Below are 25836 nucleotides of genomic sequence, written 5' to 3'. Positions count from 1 at the left end.
CTGTACGTGGGGGTGGGCATCATATTTATAGCCAAGGCAAGCTGTTGGTTCACCCCAGGCAGGGCCCTACTGACTAGGCCTCCTTGCCACGCAAAGTTACTATATTAGCAACAAACTCAGAATATGCAACAAGTATTTTGTGCATTATATACGTCTTACTGCTAATAATACAGTCTAGTCTTTCCGGGACCAGGCGCTTCTCTCCAAACAAGTAAAAACATACGCTATCTGCGGTCCTGGTCCGGTCCAAGAAGCTCACGAACCAACCCACTGCACCGGTGACGCCGTATAAGAAAATCCAAAAACTAAATAAAAACCAAAGAGAAAGAAAAAAAAATGCCCGGGGGATATCGAGAAATGAAAAAAGAAAAAAAAACGCCGCTACTTCGTCGGACTTTCGTAGCTGTAGTCGACACTCCATAACGCATCCCACACCATTGACTTTTTGCCCGCGCTCTCAGTCGACTCTTCTCGCTGCACGCTGCTTCGACTCTGTAATGGAAGAGACAAGAACTCAAAATCAGTAACTGGCAGCTTACGGGCCGAGAAGGGCATCAACACTGCGTACCTCGGCTGCATTGCTGGCGCCCAACGGTCCCTCGCCCCCATCCGCTGCTCCCTCTCCCTCCTGCTGTGACTTTGACACCATCGCTCCCAGCGGCGACGGCTGGATCGGACTGGTGCCTGCGGGCGTTTCTGGCGCCGCCGCACGCAGAGAGTCCGTCTCGCTAGCCAGCGCGCTGCTCTTAAGAAACGCCGCTCCGCCGGCAATGGAAAACGGCACCTTCTTCGAGTTGGAGCTGCTACGCCGGCTCTCCAGGCTCTTAGACAACGTCTTGTTGATGCCCTCGATGCTGCTGATACTATCGCGGTTTTTGCCCTTGGCCCCTACTGCCTGAGACTGAATGTTCGCCGTCGCCTCTACATTATTCGCGGCGACTGTAGATTTGCCCATCCCAGGCGTCGAGGGCGCCCCGGGCTTATCCTCTTGGGCATCAATAAGATACCAGCGCAATCCGTCAGAGAGCTGGAACGGATTATCGTTCTCGTCCTCGTTGACAGCATTACCCTCCTTCAAAGCGTTATTGCTTCGCGTCAGACTCTTGGACAGGTCCACCACTCTTTCTTGGATGCGGGTAATGCGCGCCACAAGCCACTCCCGGTGTCGAAGTCTGTGCGCATCCTGCTCGCGCAGGAAATAGTGAGGGAACCCCACGTTGAAAGCAGCCCAGGCGCCGGCCTGCTGATTCCTTGTCGGTAGAAACAAAGCAAGATCACCATCCTTGAAGTGTCTAAAGGCAATCTTGTCGCTGGCGTCCCTTTGATGTACATGAGCCCGGTCGCGGTACGTCTTGGCGTCGCGCTGCCACTTGCGAGCCTTGTGCTCGGCCTCTTTGATTCTGTGGTAGATGGTATCGGCAAACAATTCCATGTTGAATGACCCCAGCGACTGCATAAACGAGGTATATCGTTCTTCCTCAGCCGCAGCATCGCTGTTATTGATCCAGTGGAGCAGCTCAAGATCGACGCTGTTGTTCATTGGCTTGCTAAGACTCGTCGACCGCTTGACAGATGAAGACGGGTCGGACAAGTCGTGTGCGCTCTGTCCCTGCCTCTCGGCGCGCGGAATCTTAGTCACGGTCATTTCAGCGCCGTCGCGCGCCACAGAATAACCGATGCGCTCCAGGAGCCGTATCAAGCGGTCATTTTGAGAATAGACTTTCTGAGTCAGTTCCTTTGTTCTCTCGTCCCGGGCCTCATGATGGGTTACGGACGACGATAGCTTCTCTTGCAAGGATGTCATCTTTGTTTGGAACATGTGAACCTCTTCTTCGAGGCTTCCCACACGCGACTGCCGAGAGGCAAGATCTTCCGTCAGTTCGGACACCTTGCGTTCAGTAGCTTCCAGCTTCTTCTGTAGCGTCTCCGAGCCCGTTTCGCCGTCAGATAACTGACCACGCAGCGCGCTAAGCTGCTCCCTGCCTTCGTTGAGCTCGCCTTCGAGGGCGGTAACCTTGGCTTTCTCTTCAGCGAGATTCTCGCGAAGGTGCATTGCGCCCATTTCTTCTTGGGCAAGTGTTAGTCTCGTTTCCGCGAGCTCAGTGCGGAGTTCTTTAGTGCCGTTTGAGGCCTGATCCAGGTTGGTCTTGAGAACAGAGGCTTCGCTTTCAGCATCTCGCAATTTGCTGAGCAAGTCTGCGGCATAATTGGCCACTGCTTCCGTCAGATCAATGGCGTCGCCAGGTGCGTCACTGCCAGGGACCATGTCTTGGTGAAGCTTCTGCAGCAGTTCAATTTGCTTTTCCGCCGTCTCTTCCGCTTCTCGCAGCTTGCGAGTCACGCCATGGTGCTCATCCTTGGTCGTCTGCACGAGTCGATTCGAAGCATCCAGCTTCTCGCGCTGCAGCTGAGCTTCTTTTCGCAAATACTCCACCTGGCCTTGAGCTTTGAGGCTCTCGTCATTGTGCTCATTCTTGAGTCGCTGAACCTCATCCTCGAGTGCTTGCATCTTTTCGTCGTACGCAGCTTTTTCGTTCTCGCGTGACTCTCCAAAGTGCTCCATGTCGTCTTCCGTTTCCTCGAGGCGAGCCTTCAGCACCTTTAGCTCGTCTTCTAGAGATTTGCGCTCATCCATAAACTCGCGCTTAAAGGCCTCCATGTTCTCCATAAGATCCTTCTTGGTGGAGTTTGCCTCCTCCATCTGGCTTTTGATCTCATTGTGCTGCGTTGACTTGACATCAACGTCCTTCTGGAGGATGGTTGAGCGATGCTTCTCTTCGCGCAAGTCATTCTCGAGCTGCGCAATACGCCGCAAGAGCGGATCAGCACCGTCAGACGATCGTCTACGATCATCGATGCGATTTGATCTGATGGACGCGCTAGAACCCGGACGCTCTTGTGGTTGCATAACCGGAGGCTGGAACAGGTTTCCGTGCCGGGAGGCTTGGCTTTGTCGGTGCAGCAAATCTTCGAGACGTCGCACCCTGCTTTCTGCAGTCTTCAGTTTGCTCTCAAGCCTCGACTTGTCATCTTGGAGAGAGCGTAGCAGATCATCGTCTCCACGTATCAAAAGACCACTTCTTCCCAAGGCTGCCTCGTGGATGCTTCCATTTTTGAACGCCTTCAAGCGCTTCGACTGCTGTTTTGTCGGGCTCGCAAGCTCTTGAACCAGTTTGATAATATCCTCGAGCAGTGTCTCGTCAGTGTGCTGTGCCTTGAGATGCTGGATAAAGTCGTCAAGGTCATCTTTGGTGAGTTGTGGCCATGCTTCTTCATCTCCCTGCAAATTGACCTCAAGTCCCATGACGTTAGTGTCCAATCCAGGTCCGTATGTGCTGCCGACCATCTTCTGCCATCTCCTCCGCCTCTTAGCTTCTTCATCCTGAAACAGGGCCATTTCATTGGCGAGCGTAGACGAGTCCTGTTTGACCTTTTCTGTCCACTCTCGGCGACGAATTGTTTCAACGACGAAGGACGCATACATGTATGGCAGTTGGTATATGAGCCGTAAGTAGTCAAATGTCGTCATGTCGTCCTCTGAAGAGTTCAAGACATTGATTTGATTACGGACACCACTGTGCAGGGCAGTAATTTCGGTAATGGCCTTCATGAAGTTGACAGATTCTGCCGCGATCGAATTTCTGGCGGACGCGGCATAGTAGAGCATCTCGTCCATCTCCTTGGCTCGCTTCTTGAGGCTCGGAACCAAACGCTCGGTATGGTTAGATGCTACTTTGGACGCTTGAGCCAAGTCCCGCTGCGAGGACCCGTATGCCAAAGCGGAGCGGTAATCGTCGTCCATTTGCTTCACAACAACCTCAATGTCCTCGAGCAGCTGTGCAGTATCGTTGTTGTGAGTGAGGACAGATCGGCTCATGAGCGCCTCAAAATCGGCAATGAGCTTTTTCAGACCTTGGTGCATATGCTTTACCGCCTTCTCTAATTCCGCGGCCTTGTCACTGAACCGGCGCCGCGCAGTCGGCGCTAACTTGCCGGCCTTTTTCGCCGTCTCCGGCTCTATGAGGTCCTCTAGTGTTGGTTCATTCTTGACAGACGCCCTGTTAGTCATGAACTGCACCATGGTGGGTGATATTGGCGTGTTCCGCGCGAGGCTAAGGTAGTGTTCCCAGGAGCTTGCGAGGCGATCATGCTCGAGGAGAATTGGGTCCACCCATTTCTTGAGTTCGGCGTGCTTAGGCTCAATCTGCTTGACGCTAAACTCGAGATTTGCCAGTGCAGCGTCGAGACACTTGATCATGACGTCGATCTCGTCGTAGCGCGCGCGGGCTGCGGTATCGAGACGCCCGCAGTCCTCGGCGAGGCGGATGGCCCATGACCGGCGCGCCTTGTACAGCTCCCGCCACGATTCGATATCCTCGGCGTCAGATATTGAGTTGGGGGCGTCTGGGATGGCATAGGGACGCGGCAGCTGCGTGTCGACACCGACGACGGGGGAAGAGCCTGCGGCAGTCTGTTGGGTGACTCGGATATCGTAAATGTAAAGCTCTTTCTGTTGGAGTTGGGGACAATCAGGGTCAGTGACGGTTCGGCCAGTTGGTCCTCTCCGGACAGTGCGTTGGTCTACATACCTCGACATGGATGCTCGCAAACTTAACGCTCCGGCCTTGGGGCGTCAGTGCTACCATGTGCTGCAGAGAAACGGAGCTATTACGGGCAATCCAAGCCTTCAAGTCGTCCAGCCTGGAAAGGGAGTTAGCATGCTGTCCACTCTAGGCAACCAGAAGCTATGTACGTTGAGAAGCGCGAGGTGTCGACCTCCAGGCGCTGGCCCGTGTGGGCAATCAACACCTGTGTAGCCATGTCGAAACATTCGCCATGGGGAAGGCGGAACAACGAGTGGAAGCCCTCCAGGCAGCGATATCGGGTCGGGTTCGAGACGAGTAGCCAATATGCAGGGGGGGTCTGATGCAGAACAGTCAAGTGAAGAAATGCAGGTTACAGAAATAAAAGAGAGGACGGGGAAACGATGCAAGATTGAGTAGATGGTAGATGGCAGATGGCAGATTGGTGGCTGCGAGGCAATGACGCTAAAAGCTCAGTCAGGCAGCTCTCTGTCTTCGTGAGTCGACAAAGTGTGGAGTCCTTTTTGGGAGTCCCCTTTGCCTTTTATCGTGTCTTCTTGGGCTCGTGAGCGATAGCGCTGTTACAGCGTTACAGCGTGACAGGTGCCCTGTGACTCGCTCGCTGCTGACCAGAACCCCACTGAAGTGGACTCTGTCAGCTTGGTTTCTCTGCTTGGAGACCAATTGAAACTTCAGCCACCCGTGGCTCAAGCTCTCGATTGTGGCGCGCAGACTTGTCCCTCGCGGGCGCGTCTTATCTAAAGCTTAACCAAACGAGCTCACTCATGGAGATTAATAGACATCAAGCTGGTGCCAGACATATCGTCTGCCGGTATGCGCACATTCGATTTTTTCATTCCTTTTTATAGCTCTTCGACCTTTATGGGCGACGCGTCGCATCGCCATGGACAACGATGAGCACATGGAGGATGTTGAGTCCGCCGGCGAGCCACCACTGGGCCTATCTGACGATGAGAGGCAAGTCCTCGAGCTATACGACAGGCTACAGCAGATGGACCTGGAAATTGCCATCATAAACGCGCAGAAGGCGCACGTATCAAGTACGCTGCAGACCATTAAGCTTTGTAAACAGACTGTTAATCAAGCGAATAGCCTCGACAGACGACTCCCCTGATGCGCTGGCCGCTGCGCAGGAGGCCCTTTTACAAGCCCGGTCGCGCTACAAGCTCCGAAATGACGCCGTTGAGCTCGTCATGATGGTCCACCCCGTCCTCAAGGCCGTCCACGGCAGCACCAACGCGTCTCCCATCGACCGGTGCGTCCTAACCACCGCCACCACCGTCGACTCCAAATCTTCTTGACTGACTGACCCCCTTCCCAGTGACCTGCTCCCGTACATCGTCAAGCGCGACGACGCTGCCGTCGAGGTCGCCCGGGCCGCCGCCCAGGCGCAGGCGACGCGCGACGCCCTCACTGACGTGCAGGTGGAGACGCTGCGCGCGTGCCGGCGCAACGTGACACTGACGAGCCGGCTGTTCGAGCTCGCCGGGCAGCTCGAGGAGCGCAGGGCCGTCGACTGGCACGGCGGCGAGGAGGCCCTCCGGGTGCGCGAGGAGAAGCGCAAGTGGCGCGCGGTCAAGGGCGCGGCGAGCGGCATCGTGGCCGGCAGCGGCGTCGACTGGGCGTCGGACGAGGCACTGCGGGAGATGGTGCTCGATCCAGAAGATGATGATTAGCCGTGTGTAGATCTGTACGAATAAGTGTCTGTTTGCGCATCACTGGTGTTCTTTTTGCATGGCATTTGACGCGTCTTGCCCCCTCTGTGGCTCTCGTCGTTTCTAATTTATGCGGATGTGCTACTTCTACGTGTAAGTGGCACTGCATGTTCGACCATCAACTTACCACGTCTAGCAGTCGTGCCACCAATAACACACTACCAACGGGACATAATAGAGAGCATGAAATATAACACTGGTCGATACATTAGCATAGAGAGTTTTAACCGTGATTTTCTCATTCGAAAGATGACATCGCAAGTCTGTTAAATCCTAGTAACGCAGGCATATAGGGTAGCCATGAACGCGATGTTGACATGCACCCCACTCGCCGTAGTGGTGCGCGACATGGAATTACGACTCGCCACGCGCAGAAAGATAGAGTAATTAAAGAACTGACATGGCAAGGCGTGGAACAGCGAGTCAACTACTGCAGCTGTCTAGATGGTAGCCACAGGCCAATGCACCTAATATAAAGTTGTCCATGGCTCATGCGCTCCCATGATGCTTGGACCAGGTTGGAGACACGCAAAGCACGAATTACTAGAAGCTTCACTCGATGGTAGACAATACATGCCGCTGCTAAAATTCAATCGGCAAAAGTCAATTCAACTGGCAGTCCCCGCCTCCACACAAGGCCATCGTGGTGAACGGTTGGTACGTGACGGCTTGTCAACGGCGCGAAGCCAACAGCAAGATCAAGATCAAGCAGGATCATGTGCACCAGTCAAGCTGGCGAAGCTACTAGTTAGCTAGAGAGCAGGAACCAGGTAATACTGGGCGAGCGGAGTATGCTGAGCTTTCTTGTGGCGCGTTCGTTGCGCGTGGTACGGGCATCCGCGTAACAAATGACCGACTTTTCTTTCTTTGCGACGGAGACTCGGGTCAAATCAAAGGGATAGACAGTCCACCCAACCAATTAAGAAGGAGAAGAGTAAAAAAGAAAAAAAGGAAAAAAAAAGAAAAAAAAAGAAAGAAACCCCCCTTCGATGGGGTTGACGTGACTGGCACCGGGAGGCTCTTTCACACACACCCGGCCCCCCTGCTTAGAAAGTTGGGCTTGCCTATCCGTGCCTTCTCCATTGCAAGGCCGTCCCGAATGTACCCAGCACAGTATTAGTTTGGGAGAGTTTCGAACAATACGCAGCTGACGCTGCGCATAGTATCGTCCGCATACCCGCCTGAAGTCTCTGGCTAGTACCAGCTGCGCCAGCTCCAGCTACCTTAGTTTTAGCAGTGCCTCTTGTCATTAGCTCATCTTCCATGGGCATGTCGCAGGTTGTACCAGCCAGCACAAGCCAGGCTCTATTGGCGCCAAATGACTAACATCTTCTTAACTAGGTAGGCATGGCTCTCTCTTGCACTGCGACCTTGCTGACAGACAGTGCCGAGGCGGAGCAACAGTAGTTGACGTGGTTTGATATCAGAAAAGCTGCACAGGAACTATGCAGGCGAGTATGCAGCTAGGTATGACAACGCAACTGGTGTCCAGCACATATGGATTCTACAGTCATGGCCGAGAAAGGAAGATGCTGCGTCGCTGTCTCTGGTCTTGGTACCGTGGTGTATTCTCATACAAGCAAATGGCTGGCTTACTGCGTCACTGGCGCGGTTAGCATGACTGAAAACATGCCTTCCTTTCCCAATACGAACTCAAGGCCAGACCAGAGCGAGTGGGCAGCGCTGAGCTTAAAAAGGCAGGGTGGGAAGGCGAGTGATCTGACCCAAGGCAGCTTGTTTTGGAGGCCCAGTTATGTGTGGCGCGACTTGGGCGTAATAAAAACAAGAGGCGCCAGCAAAAACCACTGCAAAAAAAGAGGAAGGGGGGGAGTGGAGTGGCAGAAGTGAGAGGAGACGGAAAAGGCAAGGTACGAAGGCCCAAGTACCAGTACTTCGAAAATTCGTATGACGATACTTGAGGGAATGCGAGTGGGCAAGTACCCCGCTCTGCCTGTGCTTTTAGCTTGCTTTTTGCCTGCGACCTGGGACAGGAGGAGGAGGAGGAGCAGGAGACGGCGTGTTTGATGAGCGCCACACATTGTGGGATAGTTTGCCAGCACCCAGCACCTTGTGCACTGTTCTGTGCCTGCAGTCTTCTCGTTTTTCCCGTCTTCCCGTCCCAGCTCACTGGCTATTTGCCATGTAAATAGGCGTGCCCGTAGGTCTTTGCCTAGTCGGGCTGCGGAAGCTGCACCTCGCTTGAATGTGGCTGAAGCTGTCTCTCCCTGCGTGCCAGATTGTCAGTAATGCTGAGCATACTGTAAATAATGTCATCTGGTCAGTAGGCATCCATACCTAAGCTGTGCACAGCAGCAGGAACTTTCAGGCAGGACGGCAGCTCAATTGGCCTGGCGATTGGTACGATGTTTGGGGCATTGGACCCCGTGCTTTCTTACATCCGTAGACGGGTTAGCTTCTTAGGAGTCCTCTGACTTCTGCATTTGTTTTATCAGACAACAATGACTACACCTCCAGTCAGTCAATTGAGATAGAGGGAAAGAAGTCGGCCTGGCCCCGACTTCCATATCAAACAAGTAGAGGCGACAGCTGATCCGGAACTGCAAGCTCGGCTCTCATGTGGGGTCTCTCTTATTATATCATTACTTCTGCCATAACCTCGAGGCGAAGAGCCCAGGCTCGGTCTGTGCGACCAACACCGCATTGCACCAGAGGTCGCCAGTAAGTTTCCTGTTGTTATCACAAGCAATTCATTTGCTGTATAACACATCTGTCGATAGACCCCGTGGCTGTGCCGGAGGATGTCCAATGCAGGCATGGTCCGTGTAAGTCGAGATCGCTATCTGCCCGATCAGACTGACCAGCAAGAAGCGACGAGACAGACTGGCGGTTGTTGGAGTGACTACCCGTCAATATGTCCGTTGCGAACCTCTGTGATCCTGTAATAAATAAATACCGACCGATGAGCCTCTGACCCGGGTGTGCGTATGGCGATTATTGTACACTGATGTTGAGTGGAATGAGCCTTAGTGGGGCGGACTCGATGCGAACGTGGCATCGCCATCTGGTCTACATTGGCAGCGAGTGGCCGGCTGTACGAGGCAACACAAATGTTGCTGCTGCGTTGTGCGAAGATGGATGCGTGGCACGGCTGTATGCAAAACAATGATGTCGAAATCGCGAAATCGCGAATGTTTGGCGGGAGGTCGCGCAAACGCCCAGCGAGGGTAAGCACCTGGGTAAGGGCTAAATTTTTTTTTCGAAGATATTGTTGATATGGATATTTTCAGGACAAAGAACACTGTAAATTCCTGACGGTGATAGGCGTTGAGTGGGTTTGTTGTTGCTATCCATTTATTGTATCTGGACGAAAAGGCACACACCTCTGGGCTCGTCGCAGTGGTAAACCAGCGTGATGGCTCCATTCTGCCCGGTACCGACGGTGGTTGGTCAGTGGCCGGCGAAAAGAGGCGTGGGCTGCAAGTACACTGTGCGAAATTAGTAGATCAAGGGGCGGCATGTACCATGCTTTGCAAGCGGAGTCGGTTGCTGGGCAAGTATCTGTACAGTACCTCACCAAATCGACAAGGGCCAGGCCGTCCAAGCGTGTCAAGGCTGGCGTGGTTTGTTGGCCACCAAGATGGTACCTAGTGGGTTGCGGCATTTTAGGGCGAGGAGCATGTACCCGGCTCAGCCAGCCAACGTACCTATGTATGTATGTAGGTACGGTACGGGACTACTCAGCGTCTAGTCGCAGGAGTAGGAGCCTGCTTGGTTGCTGGGCATGTGGTGTGAGATGTGGTGCAGGTGTGTTTGAGGTGCTGTGGGAAAGGCGTCTTGGGTATCCGTGTATTGACAGTATTGCATGGGTTAGCAATACTGTGTTTCCACTGCATTTGTTTGTTTAAAACAGAGAGTCAAAACAAGAAGGAAAAACTCGCGAGGAAACGTAACAAGCCGAGTGGTAGCGAGCGAGCGACTGGCACTTGTCAGTTGGCAGCTGGCAGTGAGTGAGTGATGGATAGGTACAAACGGAAGCTGGCAAAACGCGCCAGCTGTCAGTTGGCAACGGAAAGGCCGTTTGCTGACTGGTGAGAGCTGCCTGGTGGCGGGCAGCTGGCAACCACTAAAATGCAAGGGAACAGTGAGTGCCGATGCTAGCGCCTTTTGTCAGTATCGGGCGAGAGCCATGTTCTCAAATGCATTCTTCATCTAGATGACTAGATAAGACCAACGGAATTGCAAAATAACTGCTTTACTAGCATTGACCAAGCGTTAGAGGGGGCGTGCAATACTGCAAGCAAAAGGCGTGTGTGTTTGTGTGTGTCCAATACGTGTGTGGTGCGCGTGCATGCGTGTGTGTGTCAGTATGGAAAGGTAAGGTAAAATAGCGTGCGGCGTGGTGGTGCCCTCTGGCTGGTACCAGTACAAACGGCTCCGAGTTGCACCTCAGAACCTTGCACTCTGCGGCAGTAGCTCCGTTCCCTGGGCCACTTTGGCCCTTTGGGTGTGCCAGCCAGGACTGTAGCGTGGCAGCGCCGGCCCCTCCCCTCCTTCCTGCTCCTTTCCTCTCCTCTCTCCCTCCAAATTTGACCCCCCAAGAAATGAGAGAGAGGAGAGACCCCCCCTCCCTCCCCTCCCAAGCCCAGCCCAGCCCAGGCCTGCTTCCCTTCCCTTCCCTTCCCTGCCCGCGCCCGCGTTCCTCGCGCTCAATCACTCCCCCATAGTAAAAAGGCTGCCCGCCCTCTCTCCCACTTCCTCTCCCTCTCCCATACAAATTTCCCATACAAATCTGCTCCCCGCGTAACTTCGCAACACACATACACTCACAACACCGCACGCATTTTGGTGAGTCCCCTCTACTATGCTTTGCGCGCACCCATGGGCGACGGCTCCAGCCACGGCAACATTTGTTTTGCGACCGCACCGCGATTATTTTGCGCACCCATCGATTTTTTTGCATCACAGTCGCCTTGTTTTTCATCAAAACACACACGACTAGCTGCTTGTCATCGTCGGTCGCGCTTCATCATCTCGTGTCGCTTGCTCTGTTGCCTCAACTTACACCCGCGCCTCACGACTACGCTTAGCGTCTGCGCCAACCGATTCCTCACTAACACGCGATTCTCACAGTGCAATTCTCACGTCTTTTCACAACTTGAACTTTCCTTCCAAAAACCCCTCAAACGTATGTCTCACCCAATTCACCCTTCCTCTGGCCTCACTCTATCCAATTTACCCTCTTCCCAACCATCCTACCTATGCAATCGCATCGCGTTCTGCACCGCGCCCACTTGGCCAGCACCGCAGTCACGTCGTCTCAACTCGTCACCCTGCATTTTTCCCAGCTGTTCGCGCGTACCTCGCTGCAAAGGCGCCACCAGGCAGCCACCCGGCCAACGCGTCACTTTGCTTGTCCTATACTCGGCGTTTGCAAGTGTCGACTGTGCCCAGTACCATTGATCTTCCACACCACATCTGCTTCTCATACATGATTGCGCCTACGTTTCTCTACTGTTCGCGATCCTAACAATTTCTTCAGACCGCAAATATGCCCAAGGCCGCTGCTGCCCCTAAGCGTGGAGCTCGCGTCGAGAAGAAGCGCGCCAAGAAGGGTAAGTCATCACTGAATGCTCCATGATGTGCATTGATCCTTGATGCTAACCGCCACAGACCCCAACGCCCCCAAGCGTGGCCTCTCTGCCTACATGTTCTTTGCCAACGAGCAGCGCGAGAACGTCCGTGAGGAGAACCCTGACGTGACGTTTGGACAGGTCGGCAAGATCCTCGGTGAGCGCTGGAAGGCCCTCTCCGAGAAGCAGCGTGCCCCCTATGAGGCCAAGGCTGCCGCCGATAAGAAGCGCTACGAAGATGAGAAGGCTGCCTACAACTCGGCTTAAAATATACGCGCCTTTGTAATCTCTAGCCACACCGGTTTCTTGTTATTCATTTCCTTTGTATTTGGGAAGGGAGGTGTTGTATGACCGCAACGGGAAGGACTGTATTTTTGGTTGCTTTTGATATCTTACCGGAACCCCACGGACTGGGTCTCTTCGCTTTTATGTCGTGACAGAAGGTCTGTCAAAGGGCCAATCACTATAATATCGCAATGAGACTATGAATGAAACTTGTACCAACATCTTCAATCTGCTTGTTTCTCATTTTTCTGTGCTTAGAGAGCTAGACCGGTGTGGGTAGCGCACCTGCCATTGGAATGGGCCTGTTGCACCAGAGTCTATCAGCCTGTGGTGCTTGACAGTCTCGTCAAGTCAAGCCAATGCCAAAGTAGCTAGCAACGTGATGCTCGTCAAGCATGCTGGTCTCGTCTCGAGTCTAATAATACCATTTCCGTGGCAAAGCTCACCTGATGCGCCAGCATCACCATCATGCCGCTAGGCCTCCTTCACAGGCCGCTCTTGGTCGCCGGCCAGGCCGCCGCCGCCACCCCCTTGTCCCCATTGAATTGTGCTAACAACAGGGCATACGCTCCCACGAACCAGTGGCGAAAAGAGAAACGGCACCAATGCAAGGGGCAAGCCCGTTGCGCGTGGGCGGGCGGCCCTTCCGAGCGGCTGCGAAAGAGGGTCACCGACGAGCGCGGCGCTTACATCGATGACGGTACTGGGCTGTCTCTCGTCGCTTCGCCCCCCTCCCTCTCCATCTCAGCGGGGCCTGCACCTTCGACATCTCCTTGATGGGTTGACATCGGCGGCGTTTCGAATGCTCCCGACAGTCTGGTTAGGTGTGTGTGGCTTCCAGGGCGGTTGGCATTTGAGGGGCGATGCAAGCGCTCGGGGTTCTACGGCCTTCAATTCTCATCAAGTTGAACATGCTAGTGTCGCTGGTGCGCCGCGATAGGGTCGCTTTCGCTACATCGTTATTGCTGCTGTTGTGGTTGTTGTAGCGATCTTGCTGTTTGCCAAGGTTGAGGCGGCTGACTGTTAGCCTTGGGGGTCGTAGCCACACGAGGCTCTGAGGCGGTGCAAGGCACCGGTTGTGGCTGAGGTCATCATGCAAATCATTATTGCGGCAGAACCGAAGTTGGCGCCCCTATGATCGCTGGAGGATCAATGGTTCTGATTATCGCTAGCTTACCACATGGCATGATTTCAGGTGTTTTTCCTTTCTAGGCGAAGCAAAGCGGTTTGCGAAACAGCCAATTTTGCAGGTGTGGACGCCTTGATTCTGGAGACGTGGACGCCTTTTTTGATAGCCGTGGTCCACCAATCTGGCGCCATCGTAGACGAGCCAGACCAATGAGAGAAATACGTTCTAAAGGGTGGAAAATTGAATAGGAAAGAAAGAAAAGGAAACAAAAGTAAAAATGGACATAACTACTGCAAGCAATGACTGTCTACCCACCCTCGCTTCCCGCCACCCCTGCTCTCGATCTGAGTGGCCGTGGGCGGGCTCTTGTACGTACTTGATGTATTGTCCGCGCATCCCACCGCCCTAATGCAGCCTGCTCACAAAAAAAACGCTGGCAAAGCAAATGACCGCCACGCATGACGAGAGAAGGTATGCATGGTGGATGGTCTTTATTTTGTGTGTCTTGGATGCATTTGGTCGGGCATCGACGTGATCACACCACATACGGACAAGATAGAGTAGTATCGACTGAGAACCGCCGTTGGGAAGAAGACGACGGCAGTCGCGAGGATAGATGTACGCGCCGAGGTTCTGAAACGAGGCCCAGAAGCTGACTTGGATCCATGATGGCCCCTGGTATGTGCCCTCGTTGACTTGAGACGAACATGACGACCGGAACGCTGATAGGTCCGTTTTGTCGAAGCCGTCTTGGAGAAGCGGTTGGGCTCGTCTGCAGCCACGAACATCGTCTGCGGCCCGGGGAAGGCTGACAGCATGAAGGAACGTGTTGTTACCCTTGATAGTGTGCTGCTCCGAGCATGTTGGAACAGGCCTCCCGATACAGTGCTGCAGGGAAAAGGGTTTGCACATTTCTTGAGAAAAATGACAGATAAACGGAGTATCAATTCCTATTTGAGGTCATTTGGTTTCAACCCTCCCTGGCGGCATACAGTAGGTACAAGTAACCACCACTATCCATCCCGTGGTGCAGCTTGCAGCCGCCAGAGTCCCACTGTGGTGGTTCGCAAGTACATACCTATGTATGCATGTATGTATGTATGTATGTATGTACATATGTATGTACATACATAGGTACCTAAGTTACCCAGTGCCACAAGGAAAGTAAAAAAAGTCTGACAAAAACAGGCTAGCTGCTCAACTTTGGCTCATAATGCCTTTTTTGAATTCCTTTTTTTCTTCTTTTTTGCTTCGTCTTGCTTCATTGTTCTGGTCGGTTTGGTTCCGCCGCCACTTTCCTCCAACACATCGATGTACATAACGCCTCTTGGCCTCCCTCCGCCCCCCCTCCCCCTCCTCCCGGCCCGGGCCCGTCGCCTACCGTCCCCTCTTCGTCCCCCCACCCCGGATAATCGTCGAATCATTCTTCACTTTGACCAGCGCCATAGCGGGCGGTGTGGTTCTTGTTTGTTGGCCTTGCATATACACATATACAGCTGCAAGTCCTTTCCTGAGTGAGACCCCCTCCATTGTTGTCGCTCGGGTGGTGCTTGGTCTCGACGGCAGACATATCAAGACTGGATCACGCACTCCCTCGCTTCATGCCTTTTTTCTTTCTTCCTTTCTTCTTCCCCTTTTTTTTTGCTACCCTTGATTTCTTCCCTTTACCCTCGTCCAGCCGTTTGCTCAATTATTCAAGGACAGGGCCAGAACGTGTTCGTGGGGCTGCTGCCAACGTCCGCCTGATTCGTTGCTTTTTCAAGGCTAGCCTCTATTCATCTACCTAAGTACCTACCTTTACCTGCAACCCTCCAACCTACATACAGGTAACCTTGTCTTGTATACACTTTTTTCTCCCAGCCCTGCGTTTGATCTTTTTCCCCATCTCCCCTTCTTGCTCTTCACGACGGCCATTGTCCATTGGCAGTCGAAAGACTGTCCCTGGAAACAAACAGATTTGAATATCTGTCTTCTGGTCGCTCGCCTGCCCCCTACGCCACGATCTCCTGCTCATCCTCGCTTCCGCAACCATTACGGGAAACGGGTAGCTGGTTACCTACCTACCTACCCACCACCTCATACCTTTGCACAGCAGCAGGCCTCGCACCATCCACGGGCTACATTACACAGCGTCATGTCGTGTCGGGGCAGAAGACTGCATTCCCGCACCTGAAAGAGACAGCTCAAATTCCCTGCAACTTTTCTGACATTGCAACGAAACTCGCAATTGGACTCCAAGATAAGCCTGCTCGATTTCTCATCTGCTTGCCCAACGCTGGTGTGTCTCGCATCGTATGAGGATCGAAGTCGTCAACATGCCGGAAGGCATGCCTTATAACCCTGGCATGGATACAACGCTGCTCATGGCCCTCTTCTCAGAGTCGAAAAAGTGCGTGGCCGCTGAGCGGCTCGTAAGAAGCTTCAGGGCCGTCGTATCCCGTCCCACGGGCAATGGCCCCCAGAGGCTCATCGACATGTTGGAGGCGCTGCGTTTAGCCATGCTCTCTTTTGCCGACCTCTTTCCGCTGAACATCCGGTCTATCCATGGCTACCTCAACCATCTCGACATGGTAGTGCCCTCCATCTCTGCGACGCTCGATAGGCTCCTCACAATCATGAAGTATTGCCTTTCTCGTCGGTACTTTGACAACGCAGGCTGGGACCACCTCCTTTTTGTCATGTCTGGCGGCGACCGGCCCGGCGTGGAGCTTTGGGATCGACTTAAGCTCTATCACGATTTCTTCAACGTCTTGTTCTTCGCCATAATACGGTACGTTGTCCGCAGTCGCGCCCACCATCCACAACACCACATTAACCAAACCTGCTCTCCTCCAGAGCTCCCAGCTTTGAATGGAAAAGGGCAGAGGACATCCGCGTTCAAATCATGGACTTGAGAGATGATGATGGAATAAGTAGGTACATATCTAAGATCTCTCTCCCCCATCGCTAACCTCTGCTCCGAAGGGCCCCCCAAAAACCTTCAAACCGTCTTTGTGCCCTTCAACCACCTGCCAGCCGCGCGAGTTCGAGCAGATGTACGTTTTCCACCATTTTTGCTCCTCATAACCAAACTAACGTCTCCTAGTCCGCTACCCAACATTGGGCTATCAAAATTATGGATCGTCGGCCCAAAACTATGACAAAATTTGAAACGCAGTGCTTGTAGGTCGACGTGTGCTTTTTCTGTCATGAGGCGCCCACAACTAACCCTGATAGCTCGGAGATAATTGGCGAGGGATTTCACTGGAATGAGACGGCTATTGCGGAGAAATCCAATCTAATATTCCAAAGGTGCGAAGCTTTTCTTCTGACAATTTCTGCTTCGGCTGCTAACTCCATATAGGACCTTCCGGAACGACAACGATAGCTTCAAGAATGATGGCATCTGCTTGACAGTTTTTATCAACCATACTGATAAATTGCCATATCTTCTTTTGAGGACTATGGATAAGCACAGTCGAACTCCATCCTACCAATGCCGACAGCTAAACGACATTCGCATCGAGCGTGACAAGACAACGCTGCATCTTTGGAGATGGAGTTTTCGTGAAAACTGCTTCGTTTACCTGGCTGTGCTGCATTTCGACACGTTTGAAGGTATGCTCCCCCCTTGGCCCGAAATCTAGCTAGTTGAAACTCACAATGGTGATTTTTCAGAGCTTGTTGTCACCCAGTGCGCTCTCCTCGCTCTCAAGGCTCAGACTAGCCTCTTGGCCCGAGCTATAACCCACGAGGAGTCTCGTTTTCGAGACGACACCAAGATCTTGAACCAGTATGTAAACCTGCAAAACCAAAGGTGCCTACCTCTACCGAACTAACATGCCTTTCCAATCTGCAGACCTATGGTCATTACGGACGGTGGCGTTCTACACAAACTGCACATCTATCGGGATAATATGACCGCCACTAAGCGCCTCTATGCCTGCGTCGCTAAGGGCGAACGACTTCAGGCACATGCTCCTGCTTGGACGGTTTTCTGTAAGTTTTTTCCCATGTTCATGTGAAAATGGGTCTAAAATATTCATGCAATCAAGTCTCCGACCGGAAGACGAAGCCGCGGCTGGAATGTATCGGCGACAACACGCTCATCATTCACCACGCGGCTGTTTATACGTTTGGCGATCGCTACACCACGCCTAGACACGATATACGGCACTTCGAAATCCATTTCGTGCGCGGCCGTGGTAAGTTTGAACAGCAAAACGCTCCTCATTTGTCCGTCTTTAGTGCTGACAAGGACGAAAGATAATCACAACTTGAAATATCTGCTTGATGAGTCTTTTGAAGCGATGCGAAGGAATTCCAGAAGGCGGTGATCGTGAAGATCTACATAAGTAGAATACGCACACGGAAGGCGTCTGAAAATTCACTGACAGTTTTTCTTTGGAGGGGGGAACGTACAAAAAAGTTGAGTAAGTTTGGATACATCTTTTTTCTTTTGGAAAGCGGAGGCAGCCGGTTTTTATGAATAGCTATACCCCGGATCATCATCTCAGCGCATCTTTTCTCTCCATTCTATATACAAGATACTTACGAATTTGACGACTTACGACTTGCAAGAATGATTGGCTCTGTAAGCGTTTCTCAGTATTAATAAGTGCAAAGCAGATACAGAGTGAGGTACTCTGTACCAACGACGGAAACGTAGCATCTTGCACACAATAATCATTTTTTAATCGTGGCTAAAAGTAAATTTTGCTCATAAACACATGTCTCCATCATATAGGACCCTGGTCCTCGTGACAGAAAACCCTTCTCCTCTTGGCACGTACTTTTAAGTGCGTACGTCAGGCTGGTCGCGGCCGACGTGCTCCTTGAACTTGAGCAGCTCGGTGGCAAACTGCACCTCAGACTTGAGGAAGTCCTGGGCGTCCAAGTCGTACGTGGCGGGGTCGCTGCTGTGCTGCTCGAGGTAGAGGCGGATGGTGGCGCCGGAGGAGCCGGTGCCCGAGAGGCGAACGACGATGCGGCTGCCGGAGGAGAAGCTGGCGTAGAGGCCCTGGTTGGACGAGACGGAGCCGTCGAGGTCAGTGTAGGAGAAGTTGCCAGCCGCGGTCACGGTCCGGTCTTTTTACAGTTAGCATATTTGTGTTTTTCAAAATGGGTAAGTAGTACTGAGACGTACCACCAATCTTGCTACCGACAATGTCGGGCTTCGCCACGAGAGCCTTGAGCTCGCCAACAACCTTGTTGGCGCCGTCAGAGTCGACATTCTCGTAGTCGTAGCGCGTGAAGAAGGTGCGGCCATATTGCCCCCAAAAGTCCTTCTGAATCTGCTTGATGGACGGAGTGGACCCGGGGTTCTGGACGCCGAGGGCGGCGATGATGTTGAGCCAGGCGACGACGGCCCAGAGGCCGTCCTTTTCGCGAATGTGGTCGCTACCAGTACCGAAGCTCTCCTCGCCGCAAATGGACAACTTCTTGGCATCGAAGAGGGCACAGAAAAACTTCCAGCCAGTGGGGACCTCGTAGCAGTCAAGCCCCTGCGCCTTGGCGACGAGGTCGACGGCGCCCGAGGTAGGCATGGAGCGGGCGAGGCCGTTGACGCCGTTGCGCTGGAAGTAGGGGATGAGTTTGGCGTGGTGGGCGATGATGGCGAGAGAGTCGCCGGGCGAGACGAAGGCGTTGGCGCCGTAGATCATGTTACGGTCGCCGTCGCCGTCGGAGGCGGCGCCAAAGGGAATGTTGTGCTTGTCGACAACTTCGACGAGGGAGTGGGCGTAGACCAGATTGGGGTCGGGGTGGCCGCCGTTGAAGTCGGGGCTGGGGACGCAGTTCTGGGTGGCGCCGGTGAGACTGAGCTCCTTTTCGAAGATGGCGGCTCCGTAGGGACCGGTGACGCCGTGGAGGCCGTCAAAGAGAACCTTAAAGTCTGGGTGAGAGGCAAAGAACTTCTTGATGGTATCAAAGTCGAAGATTTCCTTGAGCATGGCGACGTAGTCAGCGGTGCTGTCAATGATCTCCACCTCGAGGGAGCCGTATGTCTTGGTGCCAACGGTGGTAATGTCAACGTCGGGGATCGAGGCGAGCTTGTACGAGGTCAAAGACTTGGAGGTCTCGAAGATTTTGTTCGTCACGGACTCGGGGGCGGGGCCACCGTTGGCCAGGTTGTACTTGATACCAAAGTCCTCCTTGGGACCTGTGCGGCGCCAATTGGTTAGCAAATGTATGAAAGAGCGATTTCGAAGCTTGTACTTACCACCAGGGTTGTGACTGGCAGTCAGAAGAATACCGCCGGTAGCCTTGCGAAGGCGGATGACATGGCTAGCAGCCGGGGTAGATAGAATACCATTCTGGCCGATGAGGAGCTTCTTGACACCGTAGGCGGCACCAATCTTGGCAATCAGCTGAATCACCTCGGGGTTCCAGTAGCGACCATCACCGCCGATGACGAGGAAAGACCCTGAGAGGGGACGCCAAGTTAGCTCCGGTCAAGTATTGGCAGATTTCTGGTAACTCTTACCCTCAACACCTTCGGGTATGGAGAGAAGGATGCTGGTGACGAAGGACTCGCTGTAGTGAACCTGCTGGAAGGTGGTGACTTTTTTGCGAAGACCAGAGCTGTGGAAGGGTTAGAGCAGCGGGAAAACGGCCGTTGAGTGCCCAAAAGCTTGGTTGCAAGCCACTTACGTGCCGGCCTTCTGGTCCTGGAACGGCGTAAACTCAACAGTCTTGACGTCCATGACGAGATCGCAGAGTTGAGCAGCTAAGCAGAGCAAAATTGGTAAACAAGTGAGCAGAGGGAATCTGCATTGAGGGACTACACTCACGGGAGGAAACAATAGGAGAGGAGCTTTGGAGGTTGATTGAGAGAAAAAGCGATGAGGAGGAGAAGGAAGGGAAGCTATCATTAGCTTGTTCGTCAATCGTCCCATCCATGGTGGGGTTGCATTTGGTGGGATGCATGAGGGGAGGGGCAATGAGCCAGGAGTGCCGTGCGGTGAAGCCCAACATCCGCACTGTACAGCTGCTGGGATTCGTGGTACACCGCCACAGTGCACGTGGTGACGGTTACTGGCAGTGCAGAGCCGCAGGAATGCAGTTGCAAGGTACGAACCAAAAGGGTTATTTATCACTGCAGTCAATTGTTGGGGATGTCAAGCTGCACATGTCGAAGGATTCGCTATATAAAAGACTGCGTGATATTCTGCATGTCGCTGAAAACGTGGCGCAACACCAAGAGGTTCGTCCTGCTCTACTCCCTCCCAATCGGGCCGGTGTGAAAGAGGCGGGGTATATCTATATCCAAACGATTTTCCATGCCTGTACTTGTATCCAATGCTATAGTATACCAAGAACTTCATTTACTCCTGCGGCCTGAAAATCACATCGCGATAGTACTTAGCCTCATCGATGCTCTCCAGAATGTCGTCTCTCGCCTTGTGCTTGGCCTTTTTCACAGGTACGTGGGCGAGAATGTCTTCTGTGCACCATCGCCTGGCAGCCTCTTTGATGGCGCTGACGTCGAGAATGCGATGGTGCAAATGCTTCATGACCTTTGTGTAGGGCTCCTTGCGCAGGAACCCGCGATCTGCGTATACGCTATTTCCGGCCAGCAGCGCCTTTTTGCGCTCGGGAATGAACTTGGTAATGTAGTCGTACAGGCCGTCCGCGGCAGCCTCTGGGGTGACCTTGGATGCAAGCACGGCGGCGGTCAGTCCCGTGCCGGCGTGTGTTTTTGTGCACCACTCGTCCATCTGGTTCATGCGTGACTCTGGCCAGTGGATGACGGCGTGGTAGCCCTCTTCATCGATGAGCTCCATGTTGCCCGTCGTCAATATGCAGTAGATTTCAATGATTTCTTCCGTGTCCGGATTAAGGCCTGTCATCTACCAAAGTACTATGTTGGTTACTGATCTTGGCAAAGGGTCTGGGCAGTTAGACATACCTCACAGTCAATCCAAACCAAGGGATCATCAGTGACACCACCGCGCGGGTTGCCCTTAGATGGGCCCGATTTAGGAGGCATCGCGTATGAGTCTGCCTGTCCTGAATGATATCGAAAGCTGTTGGGATGGGTTTGTGTTTGCTTGCTGCTATTATTGTACGGTTGACAGTCTGTCGTTGGACGATGATGCTCGGGACTCGGGTACTGAGACCGAGCCAATAAGAGGATGAGGTACAGGGGTTGTAATTTCCGATTTAGTAAGATGGAAGCCTCGTGGTGTGTGCGTGATGATGTATCCGCCTCGCGCTACTTGGTGTTATTGCAACCGGAAAACAGACTTGGGTTGAACAATGCAGGTTCTGCGGCGACGGGGCGATTGCCGGGCAGGCGGGGGGGGGGGGGGGGCATTCAGTGGGCAGGAGGCTGCTTGTAGTGGACATTCAGCCTGAAAGCTACTAGTAAAAGAATCCAGGTCCCTTGAACCCCCACTCACTTGTGGGCGAGGCAACGTTGCCAATTCCCAATAGCCCTCTCCTTATTGGCCATGTCCACTGGAAGCTTCACCACTTCTGGCAGCCGTCCGCCAAATTCCCCAGCTTCATTGCGGGGGGGGATTGTCGCGAGCCCGTTCATGCTTGACCATCTTCGTCCAGAGTAAGCTCCCAAGCTACGTAGTGGCTGGGCCTTCTGCAAACTATTACCTACAAAGTACAGGGCCAGACAGCTGTCATGCCGGTCTCGGGTACACTGCACGCCGCGGGACATGGAGATGCTATTCCAGGCGGCATCTGCATATCCCATGTTCCTTATATATGCCCCCCGCTTCCCCTCCTCTCCGCATGTAGGGTGATCAAGACAGACCCGGTCTCATGCACTAATCACCATGGCTATCAAAGATACGCTCGCCAAACTCACCAAGAGGGGATCCATGATCAAGAGCCCCCCATCGCTTGCTACCCCCACCACTGATGGGAACACGGACGACACCAATAGAACCAATGGCACTGCCGCAAATGGTACGAGGTTAAGAAAAGACGACGAGCCCATCAACAACGAAAAGTCCGGCAGCTCACCTCGCTTCGTCATCATTGGAGCTGGTGCTCGTGGCTACGCTTATGCCAGCACCATCCACAAACTCACCAATGGTGTCGTCGTTGCTGTTGCCGAGCCTCTCAAGTTTAGCCGCGAAAACCTGGGCAGCAAGTTCATTTGGCAGGGCGAGGAGCCCAAAGAAGGCCAGTCATTCCCTGGCTGGCGCGAGTACTTGGACTACGAAATTGCCCGCCGCAAGCGTGTTGCCAATGGCGAAGAGAATGTCCCTCCGGGTGCTGATGGCGCGTTTGTCTGCGTCCAAGATGCAATGCACGAGGCCGTCATTGTCGGATTGGCTCCTCTGAATCTACATATCATGTGCGAGAAGCCGCTCTCAACCACGCTTCAGTCCTGTCTCAAGATGTACCAGGCCCTCAAACCCACCATGGCCACCAATGTCTTTTCCATCGGGCATGTTCTCCGCTACACTCAGCATAACATGCTTTTGAGGAAGCTGATCGTCGAGGACAAGGTTATTGGCGACATTAGCAGTGTTGTACACACCGAACCGGTTGGATGGTGGCACTTTACTCACTCCTTTGTTCGTGGCAATTGGAGAAACGATCAAACTTCCGGACCATCCCTTTTGACAAAGAGCTGCCATGATATCGACTTCCTTCTTTGGATGCTTTGCTCTCCCGAGAAAGCTGGCCAGGGAGAGCCTCATCTTCCCTCGATGGTTTCTTCCCAGGGTGGTCTCAACTTCTTCAAAAAGACTCGCAAGCCTTCCGCTGCAGGGGATGCGACCAACTGTATGAAGTGCCCTCTGGGAGACTCAGGTTGCAAATACTCGGCCAAGAACCTCTACATCGGCCCTCATCGGTATAGCTTGGAGGGCGGCAACTTGAGCATGCCCGTCAACATTGTCGTCCATGATATCGAGGACTACAAGACCATGGATGAGAAGAAAGCTGCCATGACTAAAGCACTCGAGGCGGATTGGGATGAGTCCACTCCCAAAGCAGAGGTCGCCGCACGCCAGTGGTATGGCCGCTGCGTCTTCGAAGCCGACAACAACGTCAACGACGAGCAGTTTGTCACTATCTCCTTCCCCGAGACCAACAGGCCCGCCAAGCAGGTCACATTCCACATGGTCGCGCAGACCAAGAAGATTTGCGAGCGCTTCACGCACTACTACGGTGACCAAGGCGAGATTTACGCCGACGGCCACAAGATCACGGTCGAGAACTTCGCCACCGGCGAGAAGACGGATCACGACCCCAAGTACGTCGCCGGTGGGCACGGCGGTGGTGATCAGGGCCTCACGGGCCAGTTTGTCGCCGCCTGCGATGCCGTGAAGAACAAGGGATGGGCTGCGGAGAAGGCGCAGAACGAGTTCATTGGCTGTACGCTTGACGAGGCCCTCCGCAGCCACGCAATGGTGTTTGCCGCCGAGGAGGCTCGCAAGGAGCAAAAGATTCTGAACTGGCCGAAATGGTGGAGTGAGAACGTCGGAGAGGGCTCTAAATAAAGAGGATGGCCTTTCTTTTTGTAATCCTTTCGTGAACACAAAACTCCGTGGGCGAGGCAAAGCCAGCTACGAGATACCATCGCGTCGGACATGGCAGCAGCCATTATCATTCCGAGTCTAGCTGAATCTAACTAATCCAACCAATCTCCTAATCCAACCCATCTTCCTAATTTATAATGCCATCCAGGAAAAGATTCCATAGAAAGTATTATCGTGTGTGTCTGCCTTTGCTCACTCAGTTGCCATTGGGAGAGCAGTCTTGAGTCGGGCACGAAGATCGCCGGCATCATCCTCAACGTAGCCCTTGCGCACGAGGGAATCTAGCGTGGTGAGGCCCGAGTTGGGCTTCCACTTGCGGGCCAAGAGGTCCTCCTTGACCTCGTCGACGGACTTGAGGTCGAAGTCGCCGACGGCTTTGTCCTTGCCGCGCTTGGGTCTAAATTCCGGCGCCACATCCAAGTCGAAGACGAAGCGCACGCCGGGCTCGACGTGGCCGACCTCCAGGCCGACATGTTCGTCCTTCTTGTCGTAAAGGGTGATGCGAGACGGGCCCTGGACGGTGCCCACCTCGACGCCGGCCGCGGTAGTCACCTTGCGAGACTTTATGTCGAGGATGAGACTGGCCTCCTCTTTGGCCTCGCGCTGCAGGGTCTTCCACTCGTCGTAGCCGTCGGCCGGGTCCATGCCGCCGGCGACGATCTGGTCCATCATACAGGGGTACGTGGCCGACTCGGAGCGGACGGCCACCCACATAGAGGGCCGGCCGTCGACGACGGTGAAGACGTTGAGGTGCACGCCGGCGGTGGCGACCCCCAGGATGCCGCGTAGCGGCGAGGGAATCGCGAACAGCTCGCCCGGCGTGTCGAGCCAGCGGATGCCCGAGAAGCAGATAGGGTTGGCCAGCCAGTCTTTGAGGATGCCGTTGAACGCGGACTGGTTGTTCTCGCAAAGCTTCACGAACTGCTGCTTGCAGACCTCGACCTTGTCCTCGCCAGGGGAGAGTGGCGGGTTCAGGTGGACCTTCTTCGTGTCCTTGTGTATGATGAAGGAGGTGCCTTCCCAGTTCATATCGTTGAAGAAACCATGGGGAATATAGCCGACCGGGCGAGAGTTGTCAAGGATGCAGAACTCCCACATTTCGTCCGGGCTGTAGTCAAACTTGTTGCAGGCGTCGATGACCTGGTGGAAATCGTTGGAAGGCATCGTGTATGAGCAGTGCAGAATCGAAGAAGAAGAGAGTGTTCAAGGTATAGATAATTGCGTTTGCTCAGTGTGTTGAGATGTGTCGATGTCTTCGATAACGAATTCCGGGAGAGAGACCAGAGAGATGGGGGCCTTATATACCCACTAAAACCGCATTCTCGGTGATTCAGTCTCTTTGAGAGCTTTGTGAAGCCTGAAGCCCTTCGATTCTGCCATTCAGTTGCTTGTTGCGGAGGCTCGCGCAACACAGCAGTGCTGTCTCTTCCTCGCCTTGTTATGACGGCCTCTCCGGCTCTACAGGTGACTTGCGTGGCCGTTTCTGATTCATACTCACTTGCTCTGAAGCCGTTACACATAGCCATGAATGCCATTGTAACCGAAAGAATCTGCATACAGGTGGTGTGGCTCACAACGGGCTCCGACGGGAGCGGTACTTCTTCTCCCCAGCGAAGTTCTTTGTGGGGGGAAGTGTCAGCAGATGTGCTGGAGACAAAGCCATTCACCAGCTCAACTGTGGTACCGTTACAAGTATATGAACTGACCTTGTGTCTACCTTGGAGTGATTCAATTGAACCAAGGAAGCCTTAGCGCACGCCCATGGCTGCTTCTTATCGTCCGGCTCGCAAGGCTATCCACTGTTGCAGATCCCGCGATTCAAGCAATCATTGATTGGGATGGCGACTTGTACCTTGAAGTTTAACGCCATGTATACGACTCGGTCAGTTGGTGGGATGACGTGTCACAGGCACAGGAATAGAAAGACGGGCCTGCGGACCAGCAAAGCGCGCGAGTATGGTTCAACGCAGACATTCGATGCGCCATGGAAGCAGACTGCCCTACTTTAAGTGACAGCTTCTC

General features: G+C 53.6%; 8 protein-coding genes across 8 annotated transcripts; 4 read left to right on the top strand and 4 right to left on the bottom strand.

The window, feature by feature from the left end:
- Positions 1 to 381: 381 nt before the first annotated feature.
- ISF_03750 (Autophagy-related protein 11) lies at positions 382 to 4821 on the bottom strand (the record flags this gene model as incomplete). The annotated part of the gene is made up of 4 exons (XM_018847356.1): positions 382 to 492; positions 569 to 4510; positions 4590 to 4701; positions 4754 to 4821. The coding sequence occupies 4 exons, from the start codon at positions 4819 to 4821 to the stop codon at positions 382 to 384; spliced, it is 4233 nt and encodes a 1410-aa protein (XP_018705563.1).
- Positions 4822 to 5487: 666 nt separating this feature from the next.
- Positions 5488 to 6280, top strand: ISF_03749 (Centromere protein Cenp-H; the record flags this gene model as incomplete). The annotated part of the gene is made up of 3 exons (XM_018847355.1): positions 5488 to 5644; positions 5697 to 5859; positions 5926 to 6280. The coding sequence occupies 3 exons, from the start codon at positions 5488 to 5490 to the stop codon at positions 6278 to 6280; spliced, it is 675 nt and encodes a 224-aa protein (XP_018705562.1).
- Positions 6281 to 11828: 5548 nt separating this feature from the next.
- Positions 11829 to 12177, top strand: ISF_03748 (nucleosome binding protein; the record flags this gene model as incomplete). Its single annotated transcript, XM_018847354.1, has 2 exons — positions 11829 to 11892; positions 11951 to 12177. 2 exons carry the CDS (start codon positions 11829 to 11831, stop codon positions 12175 to 12177), a joined length of 291 nt encoding a protein of 96 aa, XP_018705561.1.
- A 3462-nt stretch (positions 12178 to 15639) lies between these two features.
- On the top strand, positions 15640 to 17573 carry ISF_03747 (hypothetical protein; the record flags this gene model as incomplete). Its single annotated transcript, XM_018847353.1, has 9 exons — positions 15640 to 16094; positions 16160 to 16236; positions 16289 to 16359; positions 16410 to 16486; positions 16541 to 16615; positions 16668 to 16921; positions 16982 to 17096; positions 17163 to 17302; positions 17359 to 17573. 9 exons carry the CDS (start codon positions 15640 to 15642, stop codon positions 17571 to 17573), a joined length of 1479 nt encoding a protein of 492 aa, XP_018705560.1.
- A 525-nt stretch (positions 17574 to 18098) lies between these two features.
- ISF_03746 (phosphoglucomutase 2) lies at positions 18099 to 20007 on the bottom strand (the record flags this gene model as incomplete). Its single annotated transcript, XM_018847352.1, has 5 exons — positions 18099 to 18391; positions 18450 to 19463; positions 19524 to 19727; positions 19788 to 19885; positions 19955 to 20007. 5 exons carry the CDS (start codon positions 20005 to 20007, stop codon positions 18099 to 18101), a joined length of 1662 nt encoding a protein of 553 aa, XP_018705559.1.
- Positions 20008 to 20628: 621 nt separating this feature from the next.
- ISF_03745 (Ribonuclease H-like protein) lies at positions 20629 to 21293 on the bottom strand (the record flags this gene model as incomplete). The annotated part of the gene is made up of 2 exons (XM_018847351.1): positions 20629 to 21153; positions 21213 to 21293. 2 exons carry the CDS (start codon positions 21291 to 21293, stop codon positions 20629 to 20631), a joined length of 606 nt encoding a protein of 201 aa, XP_018705558.1.
- Positions 21294 to 22095: 802 nt separating this feature from the next.
- ISF_03744 (NAD(P)-binding domain protein) lies at positions 22096 to 23775 on the top strand (the record flags this gene model as incomplete). The annotated part of the gene is made up of 1 exon (XM_018847350.1): positions 22096 to 23775. One exon carries the CDS (start codon positions 22096 to 22098, stop codon positions 23773 to 23775), a length of 1680 nt encoding a protein of 559 aa, XP_018705557.1.
- Positions 23776 to 24006: 231 nt separating this feature from the next.
- ISF_03743 (NUDIX hydrolase domain protein) lies at positions 24007 to 24978 on the bottom strand (the record flags this gene model as incomplete). The annotated part of the gene is made up of 1 exon (XM_018847349.1): positions 24007 to 24978. One exon carries the CDS (start codon positions 24976 to 24978, stop codon positions 24007 to 24009), a length of 972 nt encoding a protein of 323 aa, XP_018705556.1.
- Positions 24979 to 25836: the final 858 nt, after the last annotated feature.

This window comes from Cordyceps fumosorosea (assembly GCF_001636725.1).
Source record: "Cordyceps fumosorosea ARSEF 2679 chromosome Unknown scaffold_7, whole genome shotgun sequence".
Lineage (NCBI taxonomy): Eukaryota > Fungi > Ascomycota > Sordariomycetes > Hypocreales > Cordycipitaceae > Cordyceps > Cordyceps fumosorosea.
The sequence above is the reverse complement of the archived record's forward strand: the minus strand, read 5'-3'. Positions and strand labels throughout refer to the sequence as shown.